General features: G+C 42.6%; 2 protein-coding genes across 2 annotated transcripts; both read left to right on the top strand.

Annotated features, from left to right (window-relative positions):
* The first annotated feature begins 2 nt into the window (after positions 1 to 2).
* Positions 3 to 14963, top strand: kpna4 (karyopherin alpha 4 (importin alpha 3)). Its single transcript, XM_084949994.1, has 17 exons — positions 3 to 229; positions 1901 to 1945; positions 2117 to 2206; positions 4746 to 4775; positions 4975 to 5027; positions 6377 to 6472; positions 6708 to 6793; positions 7460 to 7546; positions 7630 to 7799; positions 8973 to 9017; positions 9156 to 9287; positions 10430 to 10558; positions 11145 to 11249; positions 11341 to 11412; positions 11617 to 11779; positions 11864 to 11958; positions 12574 to 14963. The coding sequence occupies exons 1-17, from the start codon at positions 161 to 163 to the stop codon at positions 12667 to 12669; spliced, it is 1563 nt and encodes a 520-aa protein (XP_084806120.1). The 5' UTR covers positions 3 to 160; the 3' UTR covers positions 12670 to 14963.
* Positions 14964 to 15064: 101 nt separating this feature from the next.
* trim59 (tripartite motif containing 59) lies at positions 15065 to 20974 on the top strand. Its single transcript, XM_084949995.1, has 5 exons — positions 15065 to 15389; positions 18104 to 18409; positions 18515 to 18736; positions 18828 to 19037; positions 19228 to 20974. Exons 2-5 carry the CDS (start codon positions 18155 to 18157, stop codon positions 19828 to 19830), a joined length of 1290 nt encoding a protein of 429 aa, XP_084806121.1. The 5' UTR covers positions 15065 to 15389; positions 18104 to 18154; the 3' UTR covers positions 19831 to 20974.
* The last annotated feature ends 24 nt before the right edge of the window (positions 20975 to 20998 follow it).

Genomic DNA, 20998 nt, shown 5'->3' with positions numbered 1-20998 from the left:
CGAGGCTGCCCTCCACCACCGGCATTCCCAGTATGCACCGCGGACTGAGCTGCGAAAAATAGTCCGCTAACGAAAGGCTGAGAAAAGGGAACCAGAAAAGGGGTAGCTCACAGCTAAATCCACGAGTTCATCTGTATTTAACGTAACCAGAAGCGATAACATGGCTGACAACGAGAAACTGGACAACCAGCGGCTGAAGAATTTCAAGAATAAAGGCCGTGATTTGGAGGTAAAAGTTGTGCCGATTGGTGTCGAGGATCTCTCTTTTCCACAGCGTCCGCCGCTCTGTTTGCCTCCAGCTTCGCCGCTCCGCTTCTCTGTGACGTCGTTTCTAATTTCTACCGATGGGAACTTTGTACCCAGAGCCCCGGCCAGGGTCTTTACATAAAGCTTATTTTAAATATTTGGCCGGGGCCGGACGACTCCCTGTCGGGTCTCACTGGTTTCGTTAACCCATGGGCCGCTTTGGCGATAAAACGCGTCAGAAACGCTAGCCAGAGTTCATCTGCTAGCCCGCTGCTAGCCAGGCCCATGGGGTACATGCTAGTTCAACTGAAGACTATCACCCCACAGATAGGTTTAGCTCGGCGTGTTAGTCACCGTCTCGTCGAAAAGTTCATACACATGGCTTTCGAGCTGTTCTTTAGAACTATATAATTTATTGCTAAGACAACATGGCGGCATTTTATCGTTATTTTGATACTGCAGTTAGCTAGCCTATGCTAGCTTGGTGATTGGGGTTTGATGGTGGTACTGCTGGCTGCAGTTCCACCCATCCCCCGTCTTTATAATCAAAAACAATGGCGGCAACCAGTTAGCTTCTTTACTGGCCGGTCGCCTGAGTGTTTTAATCAAAGCTTGGAGTTGATTTTCTGTTTGTTTGCATTCTTGTATTTCGTTAATGCTAACGTTACACGTTCCGTGAAAACAGCGCGCATAGCTAAGATAACATGATTACATGAGCCGCAGATCAAAGCTACACGTTAGCTAACGTCGGATCGATAAGTTACCAGGGGAGTTAGAGTCGGGTCAGAGTGTCAGTAATGTTACCCGGCTGATATTGTTTTCAGGCGGGCTTAGTTAAGATGTATAAGCAGGATATACTCATACATCCTGTTTGACAAGTCTGTGGCGCGGTAGGCCTCCGGACACGAGCTTCTCGCTTCACAACCTGCTGAAAACTTCAGTTACAAAAGCATGGTGCAGGTTTGTTATTGAAGAACACACGATTTCGCGAGCAGCAACCACAACTTATTTTCGTCAGTTATTTACTGTCTGCAATATGTCTCTTCCGCGTAGGACAGCTACTGTCGTTAGATTCAAAAATCCTACATTAAAATGTCTCTTTATGAAGATTTTATTTTAAATAAAACCCGTCCAGATCTTAGTCATTACTTTACTATGAAGAAATATTTAAACTGCTCTCCCAAGTCTTGGCCATCAGAGGACAGAAAATAAACATTAAAACCAATGTACTATTCAACAAAACGTTCCTCTTTTAGCTTTTCTCCATAAACAGTGAGTAAGACTACCATGCATTTCTTACAAATTATGCAGTCCATGAATATTAATACAGTAGTGCAGATTTGATCATAAAGCAGTACAACACAGCATCACAAATATTAATTACCTTTTGCAGAACTGCAGTGTCTTCATATGATGATAAAATGTTGGTTAAGTGTACCTCATTGTGTTTGTTCCTTAAAGGGAAGATCATTAATAAAATATTGTATTTGTCAAAGAATAGAAGAATTATCTGTGTTGTTAGGGTCTTAAAGCTAAGTAATATTAGGTCAGTCACTCATTTGTAGTTTGTGTATGATTTGAATTGATTGAAGACAGTATAGGTAAATTAAAGCTCTCCTTTTGTATAATCTTCCCGTGCCATCTTTCCTCACAGACTATGAGAAGACAGAGGACTGAAGTAGTGGTGGAACTCAGAAAGGTAATCACATTTGTATTTTTTAAATATATTTTCCACCAATTTCAAACACTAATGTTATGTTATGGTCTGCTCTTTTATCTGCAAATCTGTGTGACATAGCATGTATGCTAAATTTCTAATTTATTTATGATGAAATTCTGTATGAGCTTATATGAAGTATTATTTCTACAGAACAAAAGAGATGAGCATCTTCTGAAGAGGAGAAATGTTCCCCATGAGGACATCTGTGAGGACTCTGATGTTGACGGAGATTTCAGATCGGTATGTTTGGTTTTTTTTTTTAATTTAGTTTCCCACTCAAGTCTCCTGTCATTAGGAAGTCAAGTAAACATCTTTTTAGTTTTTGTGCGTTTTTTTTTTTTTTTTTGTTTGTTTGTTTTTTAAAAGGTGGGGTGTTGTACAAAGCAGTGGGAATGACAGTCTGGGAGGAAGGTTGTCGTGACTGTTTGTTCAAGGGGTTTTTGCACGTGCAGGTCATCACAGTGATGAAACACTCCAGAGGTTTAGAACCTGCTGACATCTTGTTCATGTGATGCTGCCTCATTGGCTCTCCGTGCTTTACGTCAGCTCGGTGTGGCATTAGTGTGAAAAAACATGCAGTTTGTCTAGCTGTCTGCTTGTTGATGGGTTCTTCCCGAAGGAAGATACTCACTCGGTAGAATGTGTTCAACATACCTTATTTTCAGATATTTAGTTTGCTTTTTACTAAACAGTAATGCCACATTTTTTTTAAATTTTTTTTTATTATGTTAACTGTGCAGTGAACACCTATTCTGTTTCCTAAAATGTATTCTAGGTAAGAAAAGGCAACATAAATAATATATGTAGTACTGTTTCAGCTGCCCCCAAATCATTTTTCCCCAAGTGTCTCAGACCTGACATTATGCTTTTTAATCTTCAGGTTAGGGGTTGGGGTCAATTTAAACAATGTGTAAATGCATGCACAGTCAAGTTAATCAGTGAAGTAAAATATCATGGTATTGCAGCCTATTAAATGACCTACATCCTTTTACTCTGTAACTGACCCATTTCAAGTGGTACAGTGTTTTTGTTGGGTGATACACTAGCTGTTTGTATTTAGCTATAATGTTTTTAAGTTCAAAATACTCATCACTTTCTGGAGTGATGACAAGGAGGCAGAGAGGGCCTATCTGGACATTTCATGGTTGATTTAAAGAAATGTCATCAGCCCACTTCAGTCTCTATGGCTGTGTTTTAATAATGTTACTTCCACACAACAAAGGAGCTCTGAGACAAAGGTGACCAACAAAGCACCTTCCTTAAATGTAAAGGGTCAGCTGATAACAAGAATATTGCTCTCGCTTAAATTTTTGCTGCTCTCATCAGTAGGCCTTGGGTCTTTTCTCTCATTGGACAGCCCTGAAATCTGATTAAACACAGAAGACATCGGGCATTTCAGGGTGTACTTTATTTTCAACAACATATTTTTCTTAACATATGTCACAAGGTGCTTTTGTGGATGTGCAAGAAGTTGGATCATCAGTTTTAAACCTTACACCAGGGGTCCCCCCAGTCCACGAGGGCCGGTGTCCCTGCAGGTTTAAGATCTCACCCTGGGTCAACACACCTGAATCACATGATTAGTTCATTACCAGGCCTCTGGAGAACTTCAAGACATGTTGAGAAGGTAATTTATCCATTTAAGTCAGCTGTGATGGATCGAGGACACATCTAAAACCTGCAGGGACACCAGCCCATGTGGACTGAGATTGGGGACTCCGCCTTACACCCTGAGAAGCTTGAAACTATCTGCAATTGTCTCAGTAACCATCTTGTAGTATAGGCAGTGTTGGCTCACGCTTCATGTTTTGTGCTAACGGTGTCACACAAAATGGATCCATCATGTCTCTGGATTTGGTGGCATCGCTGGGTTAAAATGGCCACTCAGCAGTTCAAAATTGCAATCACTCTGACTACCTCATAGTGTTGAGAAAGCTAACTCGGAGTGAGCTGCTTAGCAGTAGATCAACAGTGACATGCTGCTCTGACTCACTGCAAAACATTACACTGGCCTTTGTGAAAGTCTGCTTTAACTACTCATCACACCAGTGATAGTGGTTTTAAGGTTTATTTAATTGTTTCCTTAAGGATGCTTTTTGTTAGCTTCTGCAAAATAAGTAGTTTGGACCTTACGACTGAATCCTCTCTTTCCCTCAGCTGTTCCTTTCATTATTCTTGTCTCAAGTATTTTTAATATCTCTAGGTTGGAGTTGCCTCTTTAATCATCTGTCCAGACATCGAATGTAAATACAACATCATAAATCTGCTTCACTCAGAGATGTTAGGATTTTTTTTCTGGTTTCCACTCGTGCTGCATAAATTAATCAGAGGTATCTTCCAATAAGTTCAGTCACTCAGGGCCTACATTTGACTCTGAACTTCATGTAGGGGGCACTGGGTGAGGGTGCCAATTGGCATTTTGTCATGGTGAATGACGGCCTGCACGTCCAGCTTGCTGACTGTTACACCGTAACACCAGACTGGTTCAAGCGAGACTCCTGACGGCATTTCTCAATCCCCCAGCCTCCTCTCGCTGTGTCAGCTGGTGCTTTAGACTCTTTCCTGTCTAACAGTTTTCACATATAAAAACAAGAAGCTAACAGATGTCTGCTCGCTGTCCTTCTGATAACTCACTACATGCCTTTAATAGTGCTGTTTGTTTTTTTTACACATTGGGTTTAAAATGTTTTTTTTTCTGTTACACATCCTGTATGTTTTTTGTACTTTTGGGTTTACGTGTTTAACAGAGTCCTAATCTTTCTGAAATCTTCTTCTTCAGCAAAACACCTCTCTTGAAGCAATAGTACAAGTAAGTGCTATATTTCCTTTCCTGTTATTTGAATGATTAATTACAAATAACAAATGTCCTTTAAAGTCTGCTTAATGTCTTATAATATACTCCCTCTAACTAAAAATATTTTGGAGAAAACACATTGTTGCTATAAAATAAATATGTTGATTGTTGTATTGTGCGTGATTCATTTGTATTTTCTTTTTCTTTTTTTTAGAATGCTACCAGTGATAACCAGGGCGTCCAGCTGAGCGCTGTTCAGGCCGCCAGGTAAAAACACACACACACTTGGCCTGCCTCAGGACGGACCCTGATAACTATTCTTTGTCTTTTACATCATGTTGCAAATAGAAACCACTGCACATTAACATCTAGGGGGAAAATGCTGTCCCCTACTACTGTTTGTGGCGTTTTCACAATAAGTGAACTTCACCGACTGACAGAGCTGTGATGTACGGCGCCGTACATCACAGCTCTGTCTTGGCGGTCTTTCTGGTTGAAATTGCTGGTTCTTTGCAAAATACATCTTCAGTGTTTTGTTTTCTGGGGCGAAGGGTTTGTTGTTTTTTGGCGATCGTGGCTCAAGAGTTGTGAGTTCGCCTTGTAATCGGAAGGTTGCCGGTTCGAGCCCCGGCTCGGACAGTCTCGGTCGTTGTGTCCTTGGGCAAGACACTTCACCCGTTGCCTACTGGTGGTAGTCAAAGGGCCCGGTGGCGCCAGTGTTCGGCAGCCTTGCCTCTGTCAGTGCGCCCCAGGGTGGCTGTGGCTACAATGTAGCTTGCCATCACCAGTGTGTGAATGGGTGGGTGACTGAATGTGTAAAGCGCTTTGGGGTCCTTGGGGACTAGTAAAGCGCTATCCAAATACAGGCCATTTACCATTTTTAGTTTTTTTTTTTTTCCTTCCAGCTTTGCTTGACAGATGCGATTCAAGAATAAGCCAGCTCTGTCTAATTAATGGACATTGTAAATGGCTCTGCAGCTCAGTCATGCAGCATAAGGTAGCTGAAACAAATTCACGTGCTGGGAGTCTTTTTATTTTTTATTTGCTCGATGTTAGATGTGTCGGGAAATGCATCGATTTTGTTTTCAGTTTTGTTTTTGACTTTCAACTAATATGAAAACAAGATAAGATGTCGAGATAAAATTGTTACGGTGCCACATTCTGTTGCACAATACCGCTTTTCGGTTTCGCTACAAATCCACAGCACCACGTGCTGTTACAGACGTCAGAGCTGTGAAGCGTTTAATTCAGCTTGCATTAACAGTGTTCTTAAAATATTAAAGAAATTAAAACGCGCCCCCCCCCCCCCCCCCCTTTTTTTTTTTCTCTTTAAAACAACAACAACCCAGATGCATGATTAGAGTACACGTGTTAGCTATCAAAATAATGTTGATTATTTTAGGTGATAATCAGGGTGACGTCTCCTTGGAGTCACTGATATTGTGATTGACTTGCATTCTCAAGATACTTGAAATTCTTGAGCTGTTTCTCTCTGTGCTCAGTCGCTTCAGCTTGGTGTTTGTGTGTTTTTTTTTTTTTTTTTTTTTTTTTTTTGTTTTTTTGTGTGGTTGTGTGAGAGAGAGTAATTGTCTTTTGTTTTCTCTTTGTTTTTGTAGAAAATTGTTGTCCAGTGACCGTAATCCTCCCATAGATGACCTGATTAAGTCTGGGATCCTTCCTATCCTGGTGCATTGCCTGGACAGAGATGACAAGTAAGCCAGCTGTAGCTCTTGTTTGCCTGCATGTAGCATTGAGTTTGTGTTTTAGCGCACCCTACATCCAAACAACGTCACAGATATGCAAATACATTTTAGTTTTCACTTTCCAGGAATGGTGGAACATAATCGGCTCATTAGTATTCTTTCTGTTCATTAGGACTCTTACTGTTAAACACACTGACACAATCATGCTCACTCCTATAATTGCCTCTTCTGCACCTTTCCACAGCCCCTCTCTCCAGTTTGAGGCAGCCTGGGCTCTAACCAACATAGCCTCTGGGACCTCAGAGCAGACTCAAGCTGTGGTCCAGTCTAGTAAGTTTCACTTCTCTTTCTTAGCTTTATCTTGCTTTACTCTGTAATGTGTCTTTCTTAATCTAAATTTAGCCTGGGAGATAATAAGGTGGTAAAATTAACTTTTGAGAAATCAAGATTTTTATTGCAGTTAAAGACTTTTGATGAGGTGAAGACCTGTGCAAATTTCTGTAATATAAAATACTAGTATAAGTACTAGCGACCTCAGTAATTTGGAAAACACAGATTGTAATGGGTAATTCTGCATTTGTAAAGATTTACTTTGTGATATTGGTTTAATTCTACTTGTAAAAGTGGAATTGTGCTGTTTTCCTTAGGCCTGAGATCGGTTGGAGGTGCCCTAACAACCATTAGTCGCTAGGAAAAATGTGTAGCCCCTGACTGGTTTCATGGCCTGTGTGACCCGGGCCTTATCAAAGCCGCCTCCTTAACCACGTTCTTTGTTTCTTGGTGTCATGACCTGTTTGTGGTTGATCACATTAAACAGCAGTGCCTATCATTACAGTACATACAGTCCCAATCATTGATGCATTATGCAGTCTTAACAGCAACATTTAGTCATCTTAATCAGGTTTAAAAGTGCTTTCTTAGTTAAGATCTTACAAATTTCTTTGTTTAGTCAGTGATTTCTGTTTATTTTTTTATAATCTGTTTTCCTTTGTTTAGACGCTGTGCCGCTCTTCTTGAGGCTGCTTCATTCTCCTCACCAGAATGTGTGTGAACAGGCCGTCTGGGCTCTGGGAAACATCATAGGTGAGCTGCAATGAACAGAATGAACGGTGACTGCGTTAGAAATTAATCCTCATTCGGTCCTAAAATCTCTGTGTTCTTTCCAGGTGATGGCCCTCAGTGCAGAGATTATGTGATCAGCTTGGGTGTGGTGAAGCCCTTGCTCTCCTTCATCAGTCCCTCCATCCCCATAACCTTCCTCCGCAATGTCACTTGGGTCATGGTCAACCTTTGCCGTCACAAGGATCCTCCACCACCCATGGAGACAATCCAGGAGGTATGTGGAGAGAGTGCATGTGCTTAGGGGTGTAGGAATGCACTGTCATCATTTGGTTTTGCGTTTTTATTCCCTCATTTATACCAAGAGCAAAAAACATTTGAGGGTCTTTGAATTTTAACATTGAGACGGTGCAAAATAAACTTGAACCATCGGCCGCTTCATTTATGGATGTCTTAACTTATTTGTGTTTCTATTTGCTGGCTGTACCTTTACCAGTGGCCTCAGCAGAAGTATGTAGAAAAGCAACCTCACCTATGTCCTTGATGTTACCACAGTTAATGCTTTGCTTGTGGGTTTAAAAACACCTTCAATAGTTTGAAGTCTTGTTGAAGTAAAACATGATGACCATTTAGTAAGTTATGGGTCATAAACTGGAGACAAAAAGGGGGCGATAAATAGCAGGCAGCTCGAGACTTCAATAACATACAGGTGATGTCACAGTGGTTATGTCCATCCTTTATATACAGTTTGCAGTATGTGCAGTTACAAGTCCTGAAAAATGGGTTGACAATATTAAGGTGTAAGGGAAGCCAGCATTTATATAGACCAGGTTGGGGGAACTCCAGGCCTCAAGGGCCGGTGTCCTGCAGGTTTTAGATATCACGCTGGGTCAACACACCTGAACCAAATGATTAGTTCATTACCAGGCCTCTGGAGAACCTCAAGACATGTTTAGGGGGTAATTTAGCCATTACAATCAGCTGTGTTGGATCAAGGACACATCTAAAACTTGCAGGACACCGGCCCTTAAGCCCTGGAGTTCCCCACCCCGGTATAGACATTTGAAATGTGGTTGAAACTGTCTGATCCATCTAAATGTATCAGGGAGTATCAAGTTGGACGTTGGGACAGTATGTCAGCAACTGGATTGTGGCAGATAAACTGATTTAAGTCCGCATCTGTGAGACTTCATGTCCTGTTCAAGTGTTACATGCAAGGCACACAGTGCAGAATTCAGTGAACCTGTGGTTAGGTGAGGCCAGTCAAAGGACAGCAGCTTTGTTTTAGTTATGTGTTGTAATCAGGTGATTCAGAGAAGAGTTGTCAGAAATTATAGTGGTTAATTACGTCAACACTGCAGCTATGGTCAAACTTGAATCATGCCAGGAACTTTACTTGTGTTTTCACTCTCATTTTATCCACCTCGTAACAGTTTATTTTCTTTCTCAGATACTGCCAGCTCTCTGCGTTCTGATCCACCACACTGACGTCAGTGTAAGTACCCAGAACTGTCCTACGTAACCACAATGCACACTGGCTTCCCAGTTAGAGCTAAATTATCCCTGTCGAATGAAGTTTAAACAGAAAGCAAAATGTATTCATTTGAATCTTTTCTTTCTTTGCTACCTCCAGATCTTGGTAGACACAGTGTGGGCTTTGTCCTACCTGACAGATGCTGGGAACGAGCAGATCCAAATGGTTATTGACTCCGGCATTGTCCCACATCTAGTACCTCTGCTCAGTCACCAGGAGGTTAAAGTTCAGGTATGGGAAAAGGACATGGGGGCCTTTTTTATGTCTAATTAAACCTAAATTGGGTATTGTTTTAAAAACCCCATTGATGCAGAAGAATTAACCAACATCATGTGAAGATTAGCGCTGCATTCAACCAAAAAATATCTTCGTTGACTGAAATTTTACCCACTTTTTAAGTTATTAAACAGTTGCACAGAGAAGTAAACTTTCACATCACGTTTACATTAAATAAATCAGACTCAGTTGTCTGTTCCCTCTAAAGCTCCTTTCGAGTGCTCCCTTATTCACTCGAGTTTTACATCGGATGCTTTTCCTGACACAACCACTCTAAGTGTTGTTATAACTTATGAACAAAGATTAAAAAACAGGATTTGTGATACATTAAATCACTCTTACCGAGTTATCTAAAATGATGACAGATTGGGATCCAACCAGTACTCATCCATCTGAAAATAGACCTGCATTAACTGGTAATCCTAGAACAACAGACTTTGGACTTCATGTCCAGAACAAACTGTTACTCTTGTTGTTGTGATTTCTCGTTTTCGTGAGAGAGGAGGCTTTGAGTCCTGCTTGGTCTGTGTGTCGCTGAGACATTGAAACAATGATGCTGACCAAACGCACTAAAATATGTCAGTTCTGAGCATTAAATAAGAAGTTAGCAGAAACTAACCCACATAGGTTAGCATGCTGCATTAAAGCTATATGCTTTGTTGCTTGTCAACAACTCAAAACATCTTTGACATGTTATCAGTTACTCTGAAACAGCATAAACAGCCTGCACTTTCAAAAGTATTTGGCAGTATCTGGGTTCGGGTTGGTTTCAAAACGCATAGCTTTTTATAGACCACCAATGGCAGCTTGGGTTGCATGGGATTATATTGACCACCCAAGCAATATAGACGATCCGGCCGGAGTACCTAAAATGTAAAAATCATAAAATACTACTTCTGTTATCTCAACATTGGAAACTTTAATAATTGTACTAAGTGAAGCAAAAATGTGGTGATAATTCTTCTTTTTAACTGCTCTTACTGTTTAACTCCAGTGAGATTTGTCTTAGTTTCTTTGTGCTACAAGCATATTGAGCATTACGAAAGAAGTCTTCTTTGTATGTGTCATCATCAAACATGCTTCCTCTCCACATGCAGACCGCTGCCCTGAGGGCTGTTGGGAACATTGTGACCGGCACAGACGAACAGACCCAGGTGGTGCTCAACTGTGATGCCCTCAGCCATTTCCCTGCGCTCCTCACCCACCCAAAGGAGAAAATCAACAAGGTAACATTCTCCGACTGTTTGTAAGAAACACACAAACTTTGTCAGTCATCTGGAAGTGATGAAAACAGAGACGTTGTGCAAGTGAGTGCTGCGTGAAAGGAAATGGATGGGGCAGATAGCTGAGAGCAGGAATTTAAAAGGTGCAGAACCACAAAGACGAAGAACCGAAGAGGACGGCAACAACTTTATACCTTCAATTAGTAGCATAGATTAGGGGTTTGATAAGGGGTAGTAGTGTGTGTGTGTGTGTGTGTGTGTGTGTACGGGTGTGATACATGGGTTGGTGGAGAAAGGGTGCTGAAGACCAAGCGTCTCTGCTGATATCGGAGTGCATCTGAGACCAGTCACGTAAAAAAAGAGGCCTCCTTTTTGTGACTGGTCGATGATTAGAGCCTCAAAGTCACCCTCTCCCCGCCCACTGCACTCTGTCTCAGCCGGGGGTCAAAACTCTGTTTCGACCCCTGGGTTCTGATCCAGCTCCCACTTGCTTTGTGATCAAACATACACTGAATCTCTGTGACACAGCACATCATTCTCATGAGAGAAAATCATCACTAACTCTTGTTTTTATGCTTTTGTCCTGTAGGAGGCAGTGTGGTTCCTGTCCAACATCACAGCAGGTAACCAGCAACAGGTGCAGGCCGTCATTGACGCCAAGCTGGTTCCCATGATCATTCACCTGCTCGATAAGGTTTGTATCCATCTTAAGTCGATCCTGTTTAATTACTTTCAGAGAGCTTCTGGGTGATGGATGGGTTGCTTACATTGAATGTATGTTTTAGGGTGACTTTGGCACTCAGAAAGAAGCAGCCTGGGCCATCAGTAACCTGACAATAAGCGGGAGGAAAGATCAGGTAAGCCTCTCGCAAACACATGAAAAGTGTAAAAGAAATGGGAAGTCGGTGGTACTGAAGTTCTGTAAACATAGAACTGAAATGACTTCATAATATTTGCTGCTTTAAGAATAAGTTTAAGCTTAATCATTTTCATTGATGAGTAAAATGCTCTTCCTTTTTTAACGCGGTGAGTTATTGATAGTGCATCTCTGTCGTCTTCAGGTGGCACACCTGATCGAGAAGCAGGTGATCCCTCCATTCTGCAACCTGCTCACAGTGAAGGACGCTCAGGTTGTGCAGGTTGTTCTCGATGGCCTCAGCAATATCCTAAAAATGGCTGACGATGAGGCAGAAACTATTGCTAACCTCATTGAGGAATGCGGAGGTCAGTGTCACCTTTACCATCACAATTGTTGGTCTTAACTTGTTAACATCAGGTGTTAATGTGTAATTATGTTTTGTTTCACAGGTCTGGAAAAGGTGGAGCAACTGCAGAATCATGAAAATGAAGATATCTACAAATTGGCATACGAAATTATTGATCAGTTCTTCTCATCTGATGATGTAAGTTACTTAGGATATCTGCAGTTTTTTTTATTAGTATTTAGGCTTTCAAGTGATTTTAAAAAAGTCTTCACACTGATCAAATGAACCAAAGTTTGGAAGATGAACAGGTTAGCTCTGAGTTGTCACATATGGGGCTCCAGTTTTGCCCTTTTCACTGTATTTTGAGCCACAAATCATAGTGTAAGTCTGAAAATGGATCCTGCCCAGTGTGGCTGTCCAAACTGCTAATTTGATTCGGGTCAGCGGTCTGAATCACTGTCAGCTTTAGGTCGTTACCATGGTGCTGTCATACCACAAAGCAAGGTGGTTAATCCAAGGAGAAGTGCCAAAGTGATTGTTTGTATTGACAGTTCTTCTATTTAGGATGTAGATAAACTTTAATATCCCTGAGGAGCAAGTTGGCAAGACAGCCTACTTCCAGAAACCCAGAATCACATACCAGAATTCATAAAGTTAACTTCAATAAGTAGAGCTACGTAGACCCACTTTCTTTAGAAAGCTGCTGATGGTCCCTGGCTCAGGAACAGCAGCTGGCTATCGTCTTGACCCTAACGCCTCGTCTGCTGACTGTCCGCGCAGTGTTAATGCTCCTTTTACTTGTCTGTCTTTCAGATCGATGAAGACACCAACCTGGTCCCGGAGGCCATCCAGGGCGGAACTTACGGCTTCAACTCAGCCAACGTGCCAGCCGAGGGATTCCAGTTCTAGACGGCATCTGGGGTATTCTGGAGTTTTGTTCACGATGCAGCACTCTGTTCAACATATAAAAAATTAGGAGAGAAAGGGCGAGAGAGAGCGAGTGTGAGAAATTTGATCCATTGTGCTTGGCTCGTGGGATCCATGGCTGCATCTTATCTGAAAGAAAAATATGTGGATTTCATTTGGCATTCCAGGGGAACCAGCCCAAATGAAGTTTGAGATGGCGAGTGGGTGCGAGTGAGAATGAGTGGCTACATGTTGCAAAAAAAAGCAAAACATCTACATCGAATGTGTTGAGAGACATGCCGACATAACTTCTGTGTTATTGGAGCTGTCGTCCTCGGAAAACTACTTCAAATGACAAGAAAAACGAAAATAAGAAAAACTCCATGTCTGCCCAGGGAGAACCAAGGACATTAAAAAAAAAAAAAAGAAAATCAAGTGATCTTGAAATATTACAATACAGCAAAATGCAGAAATGATTATAACTATGATTATGAACTGAGATGAACAACGAACCATCACAATTCTGCGGTCCTCCGACTAGAGAGGGCGCCAGCCTCAATGTGCCCCTCCCCCAATCGGCCACGCTATCAGACATGTGTGTGAATGGACCCATTGTGTACGAATGTCTGGACTCAGCGCTGAGGAGCCAGGTTCATCTCCTCCAACGAGACGCCCCCCCACGCGGGGCGCAGTCCTCTCCCCCTGGTGGGCGGGGCCAGGAGTCCGGCTGCGCGTGTTCGCATGTTGCGAGAGAGTGGACGGATGAGTCGTGTGTGCTTGGCTGCGTGCGTGAACTGGGAGTGTGCGAGACTGGGTGAGAACGCATGCAGAGATGAGGAAAAATGAAAAAACAACCAACAACAACAAAAAGATACAAAAACATCTGAAGAGAAAAGAAAATTGCAACAATGAGGTTCGCAAAGGTTTCAGGAAGAAATTCTGCCTTTGAGAGGCTGATCTGCGAAATCCCTGAAAGAAGGAACTGTGGATATGAGAAAACCATCGTCGTCACCAGGATTTTGTTTTTGATTTATTAAGTTAGTATTAATTGACACTGGACAATGTTATTGGCAGGTGTGGAGCAGCAGTGCATTGTATTAAGATGCATTTGGTGGCTTTTGGGCTTTTTTTTTTTTGCCTCCAGTGTATTTTCTTTTTCTTTCTTTTTTTTTCCTTTTTTTATGACTTTGTTTTCCAGCTTTTAGTTTCATATCGCTTCTGTAAAGGTGATTGATGACCATCGTACTCCATCCTCACACCACATCCCTAACCTACACACCAGATATGGGCTTGATGCTGTGAAATTGTTGACACCTTCACTTTATAATCAACCAAATGACCTGTTCCTCCTTGTAACTCCTTTATTTTCCCCCACCCCTTTTCCCTTCAATTAACAGCAAAATCACTGCTTTGCAGTACTGTTGCCATAGCTTTGATTGTCACCAAGGGAGAAGAGGACAATGGCCATTTCACGTAGGATTGTGAATCATAACCTTTGCATGTACTAAACTATAGCACAGTTATTTTTTTAGGGTATTTTAGTTTCCTTAGGCTGTGGATACAGTGTAATTTTCATTTTAAGTAAAACTGTGCTTAAATGTTACATGTTTCTCCTTCCCCTTTTCCCTCACTAGTGTCTGATTTGCTAAATAATCTATATGGTTTTTGCACATGTACTGCAACGTGAGGCCTGACGTCTTTCTGAAGGTGTGCTGGCAGGTTTTTATAGGTTTTGACCTGCCAGCAAAATCTCAATATGCATCACTCACTCAATCACAATCTGTTGTCTTTCAAGAGTAATCCAAGGATGCTTTTTAGTGAGAAAATGAGTTTATTTCAGGTGGTTTAACCTCCCCCACTTTTTTTTCTCAAGGTCAGAGGGTGTCCCACACATCAGACTGGAGTATGTGGGTTTTCCTGAATAATATATAAACCCATGAACAAGTTTGCTGTAACTTTAGTACCTGAGTCCTTTAGCCCCATTACTCCCCTTTCCTCTTTCTGCCAGCTAGGTGTACAAGCTTACCCCTTTCATTTTTTTTGTGTTAACTTCAAACACTGTAGTAATGATTACACATTGTGCTCATAAATAAGCCTTCTGTTTGAACATAGGGGTATTTTTTTTTTGCAGCATTCCTTGTTAGCAAACGTGGTTTCAAATTTAAAATTACGACTTGGAAAGAAAAAATAAATAAATGAATGAGGTGGCTTCCCCCCAAAAGCAAACTCATTTTTCGGGGGAGATAGGATACAGGATAGGTTGTCTTCGAGAAAATAAATAGTGAAACCCAAATCTAGAGACTGCGTGTGTGTGTGATCTGTTGTGTGTCCCTGATAATGTCTTCGCTTCTCCTAACTGTTACAATTTTTCAAATTAGGGGAAAATCGAGTCCTGATTGGCCAGAGAGGCACCTTATGCTCGTGCGTGGTACGGAAATAGCGGCGCCTCTGGGTGCTATCGGAAAAATGGATGACCGTGAAAAGGGGTTTTAAAAAATGCATAATTGCGAAAAAAAAATAGCTACCGCTTATTTTTTTTTTTTATTTTTTTTACTCGCACTCTTTACTATACGAGCATGCGCTCTAGAAGTCTAGCGCCTTTTCCCGTTTTCTTTCTTTCATCGCTAACAGGATTTGCGGGAGTGCACGTGAACGCAGCACGCGTAGGAGCTGACGGGAAGTGAAAGCTCTGTTGTTGGACAGACGCTTTCTCCCAGCTGACGGTGAGTTTGGTCTTGTTTTTGTTTTGTTTCTTTTAAACAGGAGATTTCTACACGAAAAGTGGTGCTTAAGTTGTTAAAGTTTGTGGGGGTTTTTCTTTTTTACGCCAAAACTAGAATCAGCAGATGAGGAAAATTAGTTGCTATTCAATTAGTGACCGCAACTGCTGTGTGGCTAGCACAGTTAAGTTAAAAACATTCGGGTAAAGAGCACATTTTAATAACGTACGCTGTTTTTAACGTGTTACTACTTTTTCCACACACATTAAGAATGTAATATATGACACATGAGTGAAAACTGAACTGTAGCCGTCTCTGCCGCTACTTCACCTCGGTGTAGATGGGTTTTAAAGTAATGCTTTTGGATGTACACTTCCATACGTGGAGGAGACCACGTCTGGCTTGATGTCGATTCTCCGTAGGCAGCTGGACATCGGTCACCTGTTTGAATCTGGGCGCCAAATTGGCCCCAGTCAGACTCCGTGTATGGATCAGGTTTTGTAGGGGACAGATGAACAGCGTGTCCTCACAACAAACTCGGTCTCTCTCGCTGTGTGTGTGTGTGTGTGTGTTGGACTGGGTGGGTGCTGGCAGAGGGCCTCCTATTGTCGCTGCGGTCCTGGCTGTAACAGGAGGAGAGAGCACACGAACACTACAATATAACCGATCCGGTAATAAGAGCTGAGCCCTTTTTTTTTTTTTTTTTTTTTTTTTTTTTGGCCGTTCTCTTGTTTTTCAGTGAATGATCAGCTCTTTCTCACATTGGTTAGATTTGAACGTGTTTATATGATAAGTAGTAATTATACACCCAGATTACTTGATCAGGTAATCTGAGGCACTTTAACACATAATGTTCAACTTTTCTTTTTTTTAATGTCAATAAATTATTTAGCACTAAGACTGTAGTTAGGACTGTTTTACTAACCTGTGTCATCTCCAGTGACACTGCAGCAGTGTGGCAAACCCTTCTCAGTGATCTGAAAATACATTCGGAGCTAGATCCTCAGGTAAAGGTTTTGGCTGGTTGCCTTTAGACCCACCAATAAAGGAACTGTCCCTAACCAGAGTGTTTTCATAGGTATTCTTATGAAATGCTAGCAGGGGAGACTGTTAGTATCAGTGCTGAGCTGTCAGGCGAGGTAATAATGCCTTTTTAATATGATAGCCTAACTTGAGGATCAATATGGGCGCTAAGAGAAGAACTGTGGGACTGTATGAGGGGGTCAGGAGTGGCATAGAAGTATGTGAGGTGTGTGGTAGGAGTGGCAGATGGCTTCAAAGTGGAGGTGGGATTATGTCCAGGATCTGCTCTGAGCCCCTTCTTGTTTGCAGTGGTGATGGTCAGGCTGACAGATCTCTGTGGATTGTGATGTTTGCAGACAACATTGTGATCTGTAGTGGGAGCATGGAGCAGGTAAGACATCCTCTGTGGAGGTGTTCTCTGGAAAGAAGAAGAACGCAAGATATAACATGCGTATGAATGAGAGCTAGACAGGTGTAACAGTGAAGGTGGACGAGTTTACATACCTGGAGTCAACTAAAGTAACGGACAGTGTACAAAAGAGGTGGAGATGAGTGTTTGGTTGATTTTACGATATCATAGCAATGAGAATGAAAGGAAAAGTTTATGAGATGGTAGTGAGACCTGCTGTGATGGTTTGGAGACAGTGGCAGTGATTAAAAAGACAGCATTTGGAGGTGGCAGAGCTGGATATCCTCAGATTTTCATTACGAGGCACAGGATTAGAGATGAGCATATTTGTCACACTTGCATTTTTCAGTTAAATGCAAAATGCAGTTTTTAAGTAATGATTTCATTGATTAAGAGAGGAAAAGTTATCCAAACCTGCCTGGTCCTGTGTGAAAACCGAATTGCCCCTCTTGTTAAATCATGGATTAACTGTGATTAACCACATAGTTTGGAAAGCTATATTCAGTTTCACTAAACACACTCAGGCCTGATTACTGGCAGACTTGTTGAATCAAGAAATCCCTTAAATTGAACATGAATGACGAAGTGAAGCAGACTAAAAGATCTCAAAAAGCAACACATGCCAAGATCTAAAGAAACACCTGGGATACAAAGTCACTGACATATATCAGTCTAGAGTCAAAGGTTACAAAGCCATTTCTAGGGCTTTGGGACTCCAGCAAACCACAACGAGAGCCATTATCCACAAACCTGGAACAGCGGTGAAGCTTCCCAGGAGTGACTGGCCTACCAAAATTACTCCGAGACCACATCAACGACTCATCCAAGAGGTCACAAAAGAACCTAGAACAATATTAACAACATCTGTTCGTGACCTCAAGCTGAAGTGCACTTGGGTTCTGCAGCAGGACAATGATCCAAATCACACCAGCAATTTCACCTCTGATGGCTAAAGAAAGGCAAAAATAAGGACTTTGAAGTGGCCTAGTCAAAGTCCTGAGATGAATCCGATTTTCAAACGGTTCATTCTCAAAAACCCTCCAATGTTGCTGAATTACAATAATTCTGCAAAGAAAAGTGGGCAGAAATTCCTCCACACCTGACACACCAGTTCTTGCTTGTAAAGGAGGCCCAACCAGTTATTCGATTTTTCACACCAGCCTTGTAGGTTAATAACTCGATCCTCACAATAGCTTTCAGTTTAAGTCTAAATTAAGCCCCATATTCACTAACACTTCATTTATTTCTCTAAACATGTGCAACAACTGTTTTTATATCCTGCCAGATTTTCCTCTCCCCAAATCCTCACCCCTCCACCTGAGCACCAGTCTCCATCATGGACAACCTAGAGGAAGACCTGACGTGCTCCGTGTGCTACTCTCTGTTCTCCGACCCACGAGTCCTGCCCTGTTCACACACTTTCTGCAAGACCTGCCTGGACAACCTCCTCCAGGTGTCGACTAACTACTCCATCTGGCGTCCGCTCCGCCTGCCGCTAAAATGCCCCAACTGTCGCAGTGTGGTGGAGCTGCCCCCTGCGGGTGTAGATGCTCTGCCCACCAACGTGTCTCTGCGGGCTATTGTCGAGAAAGTAGGAAAGAGTGACTGAGATGAAGTGTAACATGCAGTCAGAGCTTTTCTCTCTCTGTTTGTCTTCATTGGTCTCACATCTGTTTTGCCTGTGTGCCGTCCTCAGTATCAGATGGACAGTGAGCCGCGACCACCTTCCTGTCCGGAGCACCACAGGCAGCCTCTGAACATGTACTGTATCCAGGACCGGCAGCTAATCTGCGGGCTGTGCCTGACGGTGGGGCAGCACCACGGCCATCCCGTAGACGACCTGCAGGCAGCTTTTATCCGAGAAAAACGGACGCCGTCACAGCTTCTGAAAAGGCTCTCCGAGGAGAGATGGGCACAGGTGGAGATGACTCTCAATTTTGCCACACTCAAAAGTTCCCCAGTTATTAAAGTTTAGTTTACATGTAAATGAATCTTCTCTCCTCTGCCAGGTGTGTGAGCTGGGGGAACAGCTGGAGCAGGAGAAGGCCTGCTGTGAGGGTGTGGTGAGGCAGGACCGACAGGAAGTCAACCAGTTTTTTCAAACGCTGGAGGTGGTGCTGGCCAGGAAGAGGCAAGCCTGCCTGGACGCTCTAGATAAAGCTGGAGCTGAGGTGTCGCGGGCGTATGACCCTCTCATCCACCAAGTAAAGGAGCTACAGGTGTGTACATACACCAGAACTATAAAACCAGTTGTGTCCTCATCAGACAGAATTATTTAATCTAAAATAAATCTGGAAAGCAGAAGCAGAAAAGGTTTGTTATTTTTAGTCAGTTTTTTCCAATCATATTTTTTTCTGTTTTTGCTCCTGTGGCATGCACCTGAGCCAATAACAGTCCTGTTTCCTGCAGGAAGAACAGCTGGATCTGGTGTCCTTAGGTTCATCGATAGAGGATGAAGACTCGCCCCTGGTCTTCTTGGAGAAGGTGCATTTGTTCAGAGAGCGGGTGGAGGAGTTCATTAAAACCCCTCTGCCCTCTGTGATGACCCTGTCCGTCACTCCGCGGGCAGCAGAGTACCTCCAGCAGCACTGGCCTGTCGTGACCATCGGGAGCTTGGAGGAGGCACCTGTTCCTAAGGTGCGCTGCTGTGCCAGATGTGGCGGTGCTGGGAGTGAAGCTGGAGGGGGTCGCTCCAGCAGAGGGGTTCAGGACGTGTGGGGTGAGCTACAACCTACTACGTCGGTGGTGCTGCTGGGGCTGCTGCTGCTGTTGGCGGTGCTGTGGGTGAACCCGGTCGGAGGGGCGTCACTCGGCTTCTCCCTCATGTCTCGGCTCAGCCACTTGGTCCACAGCCTGAGCAGCGAACTCATCACCTGCGCGTGGGACACAGTGGGGAGGGCATATACCGCGGCGGGGGTGGCTGTAGATAGATGGAGCTCACAGCTCTCTGCGGTGGGTGTTAGGGTGTTTGAGCACCTGGCTGCCTTATTTAAAACTCTGACGTCTCGATAAGAACGGCCAAGCAGGTTCAGAAAACCTTTAAATGTGTTTAGATTTATTTTTTTTAAGTCTCACTTCCCTGTTAGTGTAGAATCCACCCTAAAACAGTTTGTAAACAGCTGCTACTCGTGATTTTACGTTCCTGTTTTGAAACGAAAGCCACAATGGTGAATGAGATTTTGCTGACGCCTGCACAGCGAGGGTTTGGGACAGTGACCTTTTTCATGAACAGGAAAACTTGAGGTCATTCTAAACAATAACAAAAAGTCAACCAATACATGCAAAGACTGAACAAAAAACATTAATAAAAGATTCATTAGAAATGCCTTAACCACAAGTATACCTTTAGTCACACTCAAAAGGTTACATGTATGTATGTTTTCTCTAATGTGATTGTTTGTTCTGCACAAACATTTCAAAAGCTTCCTGTAACCTTCTGTAGGTGCACTTTGTGTAGCTTTATATCCTTTTTCCTCTATTGTGTTATTGATTTTGCGCTTCTTTGGATGCATGTTACTCTAAATAATGTTCAGAACATCAAACACTAATCCATCTTGAACCGTTCGGTCATTCTCTGTCCAGTCTTGCTATGGGACATTTCAGTAGCTTTCCTGCTGTTTCTATACTTGGGACACAAGCGCAGCAGCCTACACGTAGAAGCCCTCACACAGAGCGATTTACGGTGACTGGTGCAGTATGTGAAATTTAGAGCCTGGTGAGTGGAAGCAGACACACGTTGGACCTGAGTTAAAGCCACCACAGATCATGTTGCAGTGATGCCGAGCGCCTCCCTGACTGTGCCTTTAGCCATCATGCCTTCAGCTCGCCTCGCTTAATAGCTTTACAGTAATTCCACCAGGACCAATACATCGTTCCCAGGACAGAGCTTACCTTAAAAAAAACAAAAAACAAAGAGCCCCTAAAATGCTGCCCTGATTTACAGTCAGCTTTTAAAAGTTGTTACTTTATTTTACTCAGTTCAGCTCTTTACTGAGTATCTGTGCAGTGATGCAGACTCTGCACAGGCATGATACAAACCAGGATTTTATATGCTGCTGAAATCAGACTGAACTAATGTAGTCACACCTGTTGTAGTGTTTGTACTTTTATAAACTTCAGCTCATGTATTGAAAATAAATTTATTTATAAATTTAAATACTTGTGTCGTGTTCAGTTTTTC

The sequence above is a fragment of the Perissodus microlepis genome, chromosome 14 (genome assembly GCF_051167445.1).
Source record: "Perissodus microlepis isolate ML-2025 ecotype Zambia chromosome 14, ASM5116744v1, whole genome shotgun sequence".
NCBI lineage: Eukaryota > Metazoa > Chordata > Actinopteri > Cichliformes > Cichlidae > Perissodus > Perissodus microlepis.
This window is presented reverse-complemented; position numbering and strand designations above follow the sequence as displayed.

Bases quoted from the DNA above. Each gene is read 5' to 3' on its own strand.
- kpna4 (XM_084949994.1), top strand. From the start codon at position 161: ATGGCTGACAACGAGAAACTGGACAACCAGCGGCTGAAGAATTTCAAG. The intron at 7,800-8,972 runs GTATGTGGAGAG...TTTCTTTCTCAG, and splicing joins CCATGGAGACAATCCAGGAG to ATACTGCCAGCTCTCTGCGT. The intron at 9,018-9,155 runs GTAAGTACCCAG...TGCTACCTCCAG, and splicing joins TCCACCACACTGACGTCAGT to ATCTTGGTAGACACAGTGTG.
- trim59 (XM_084949995.1), top strand. From the start codon at position 18,155: ATGGACAACCTAGAGGAAGACCTGACGTGCTCCGTGTGCTACTCTCTG. The intron at 18,737-18,827 runs GTGGAGATGACT...CTCCTCTGCCAG, and splicing joins CCGAGGAGAGATGGGCACAG to GTGTGTGAGCTGGGGGAACA. The intron at 19,038-19,227 runs GTGTGTACATAC...TGTTTCCTGCAG, and splicing joins ACCAAGTAAAGGAGCTACAG to GAAGAACAGCTGGATCTGGT.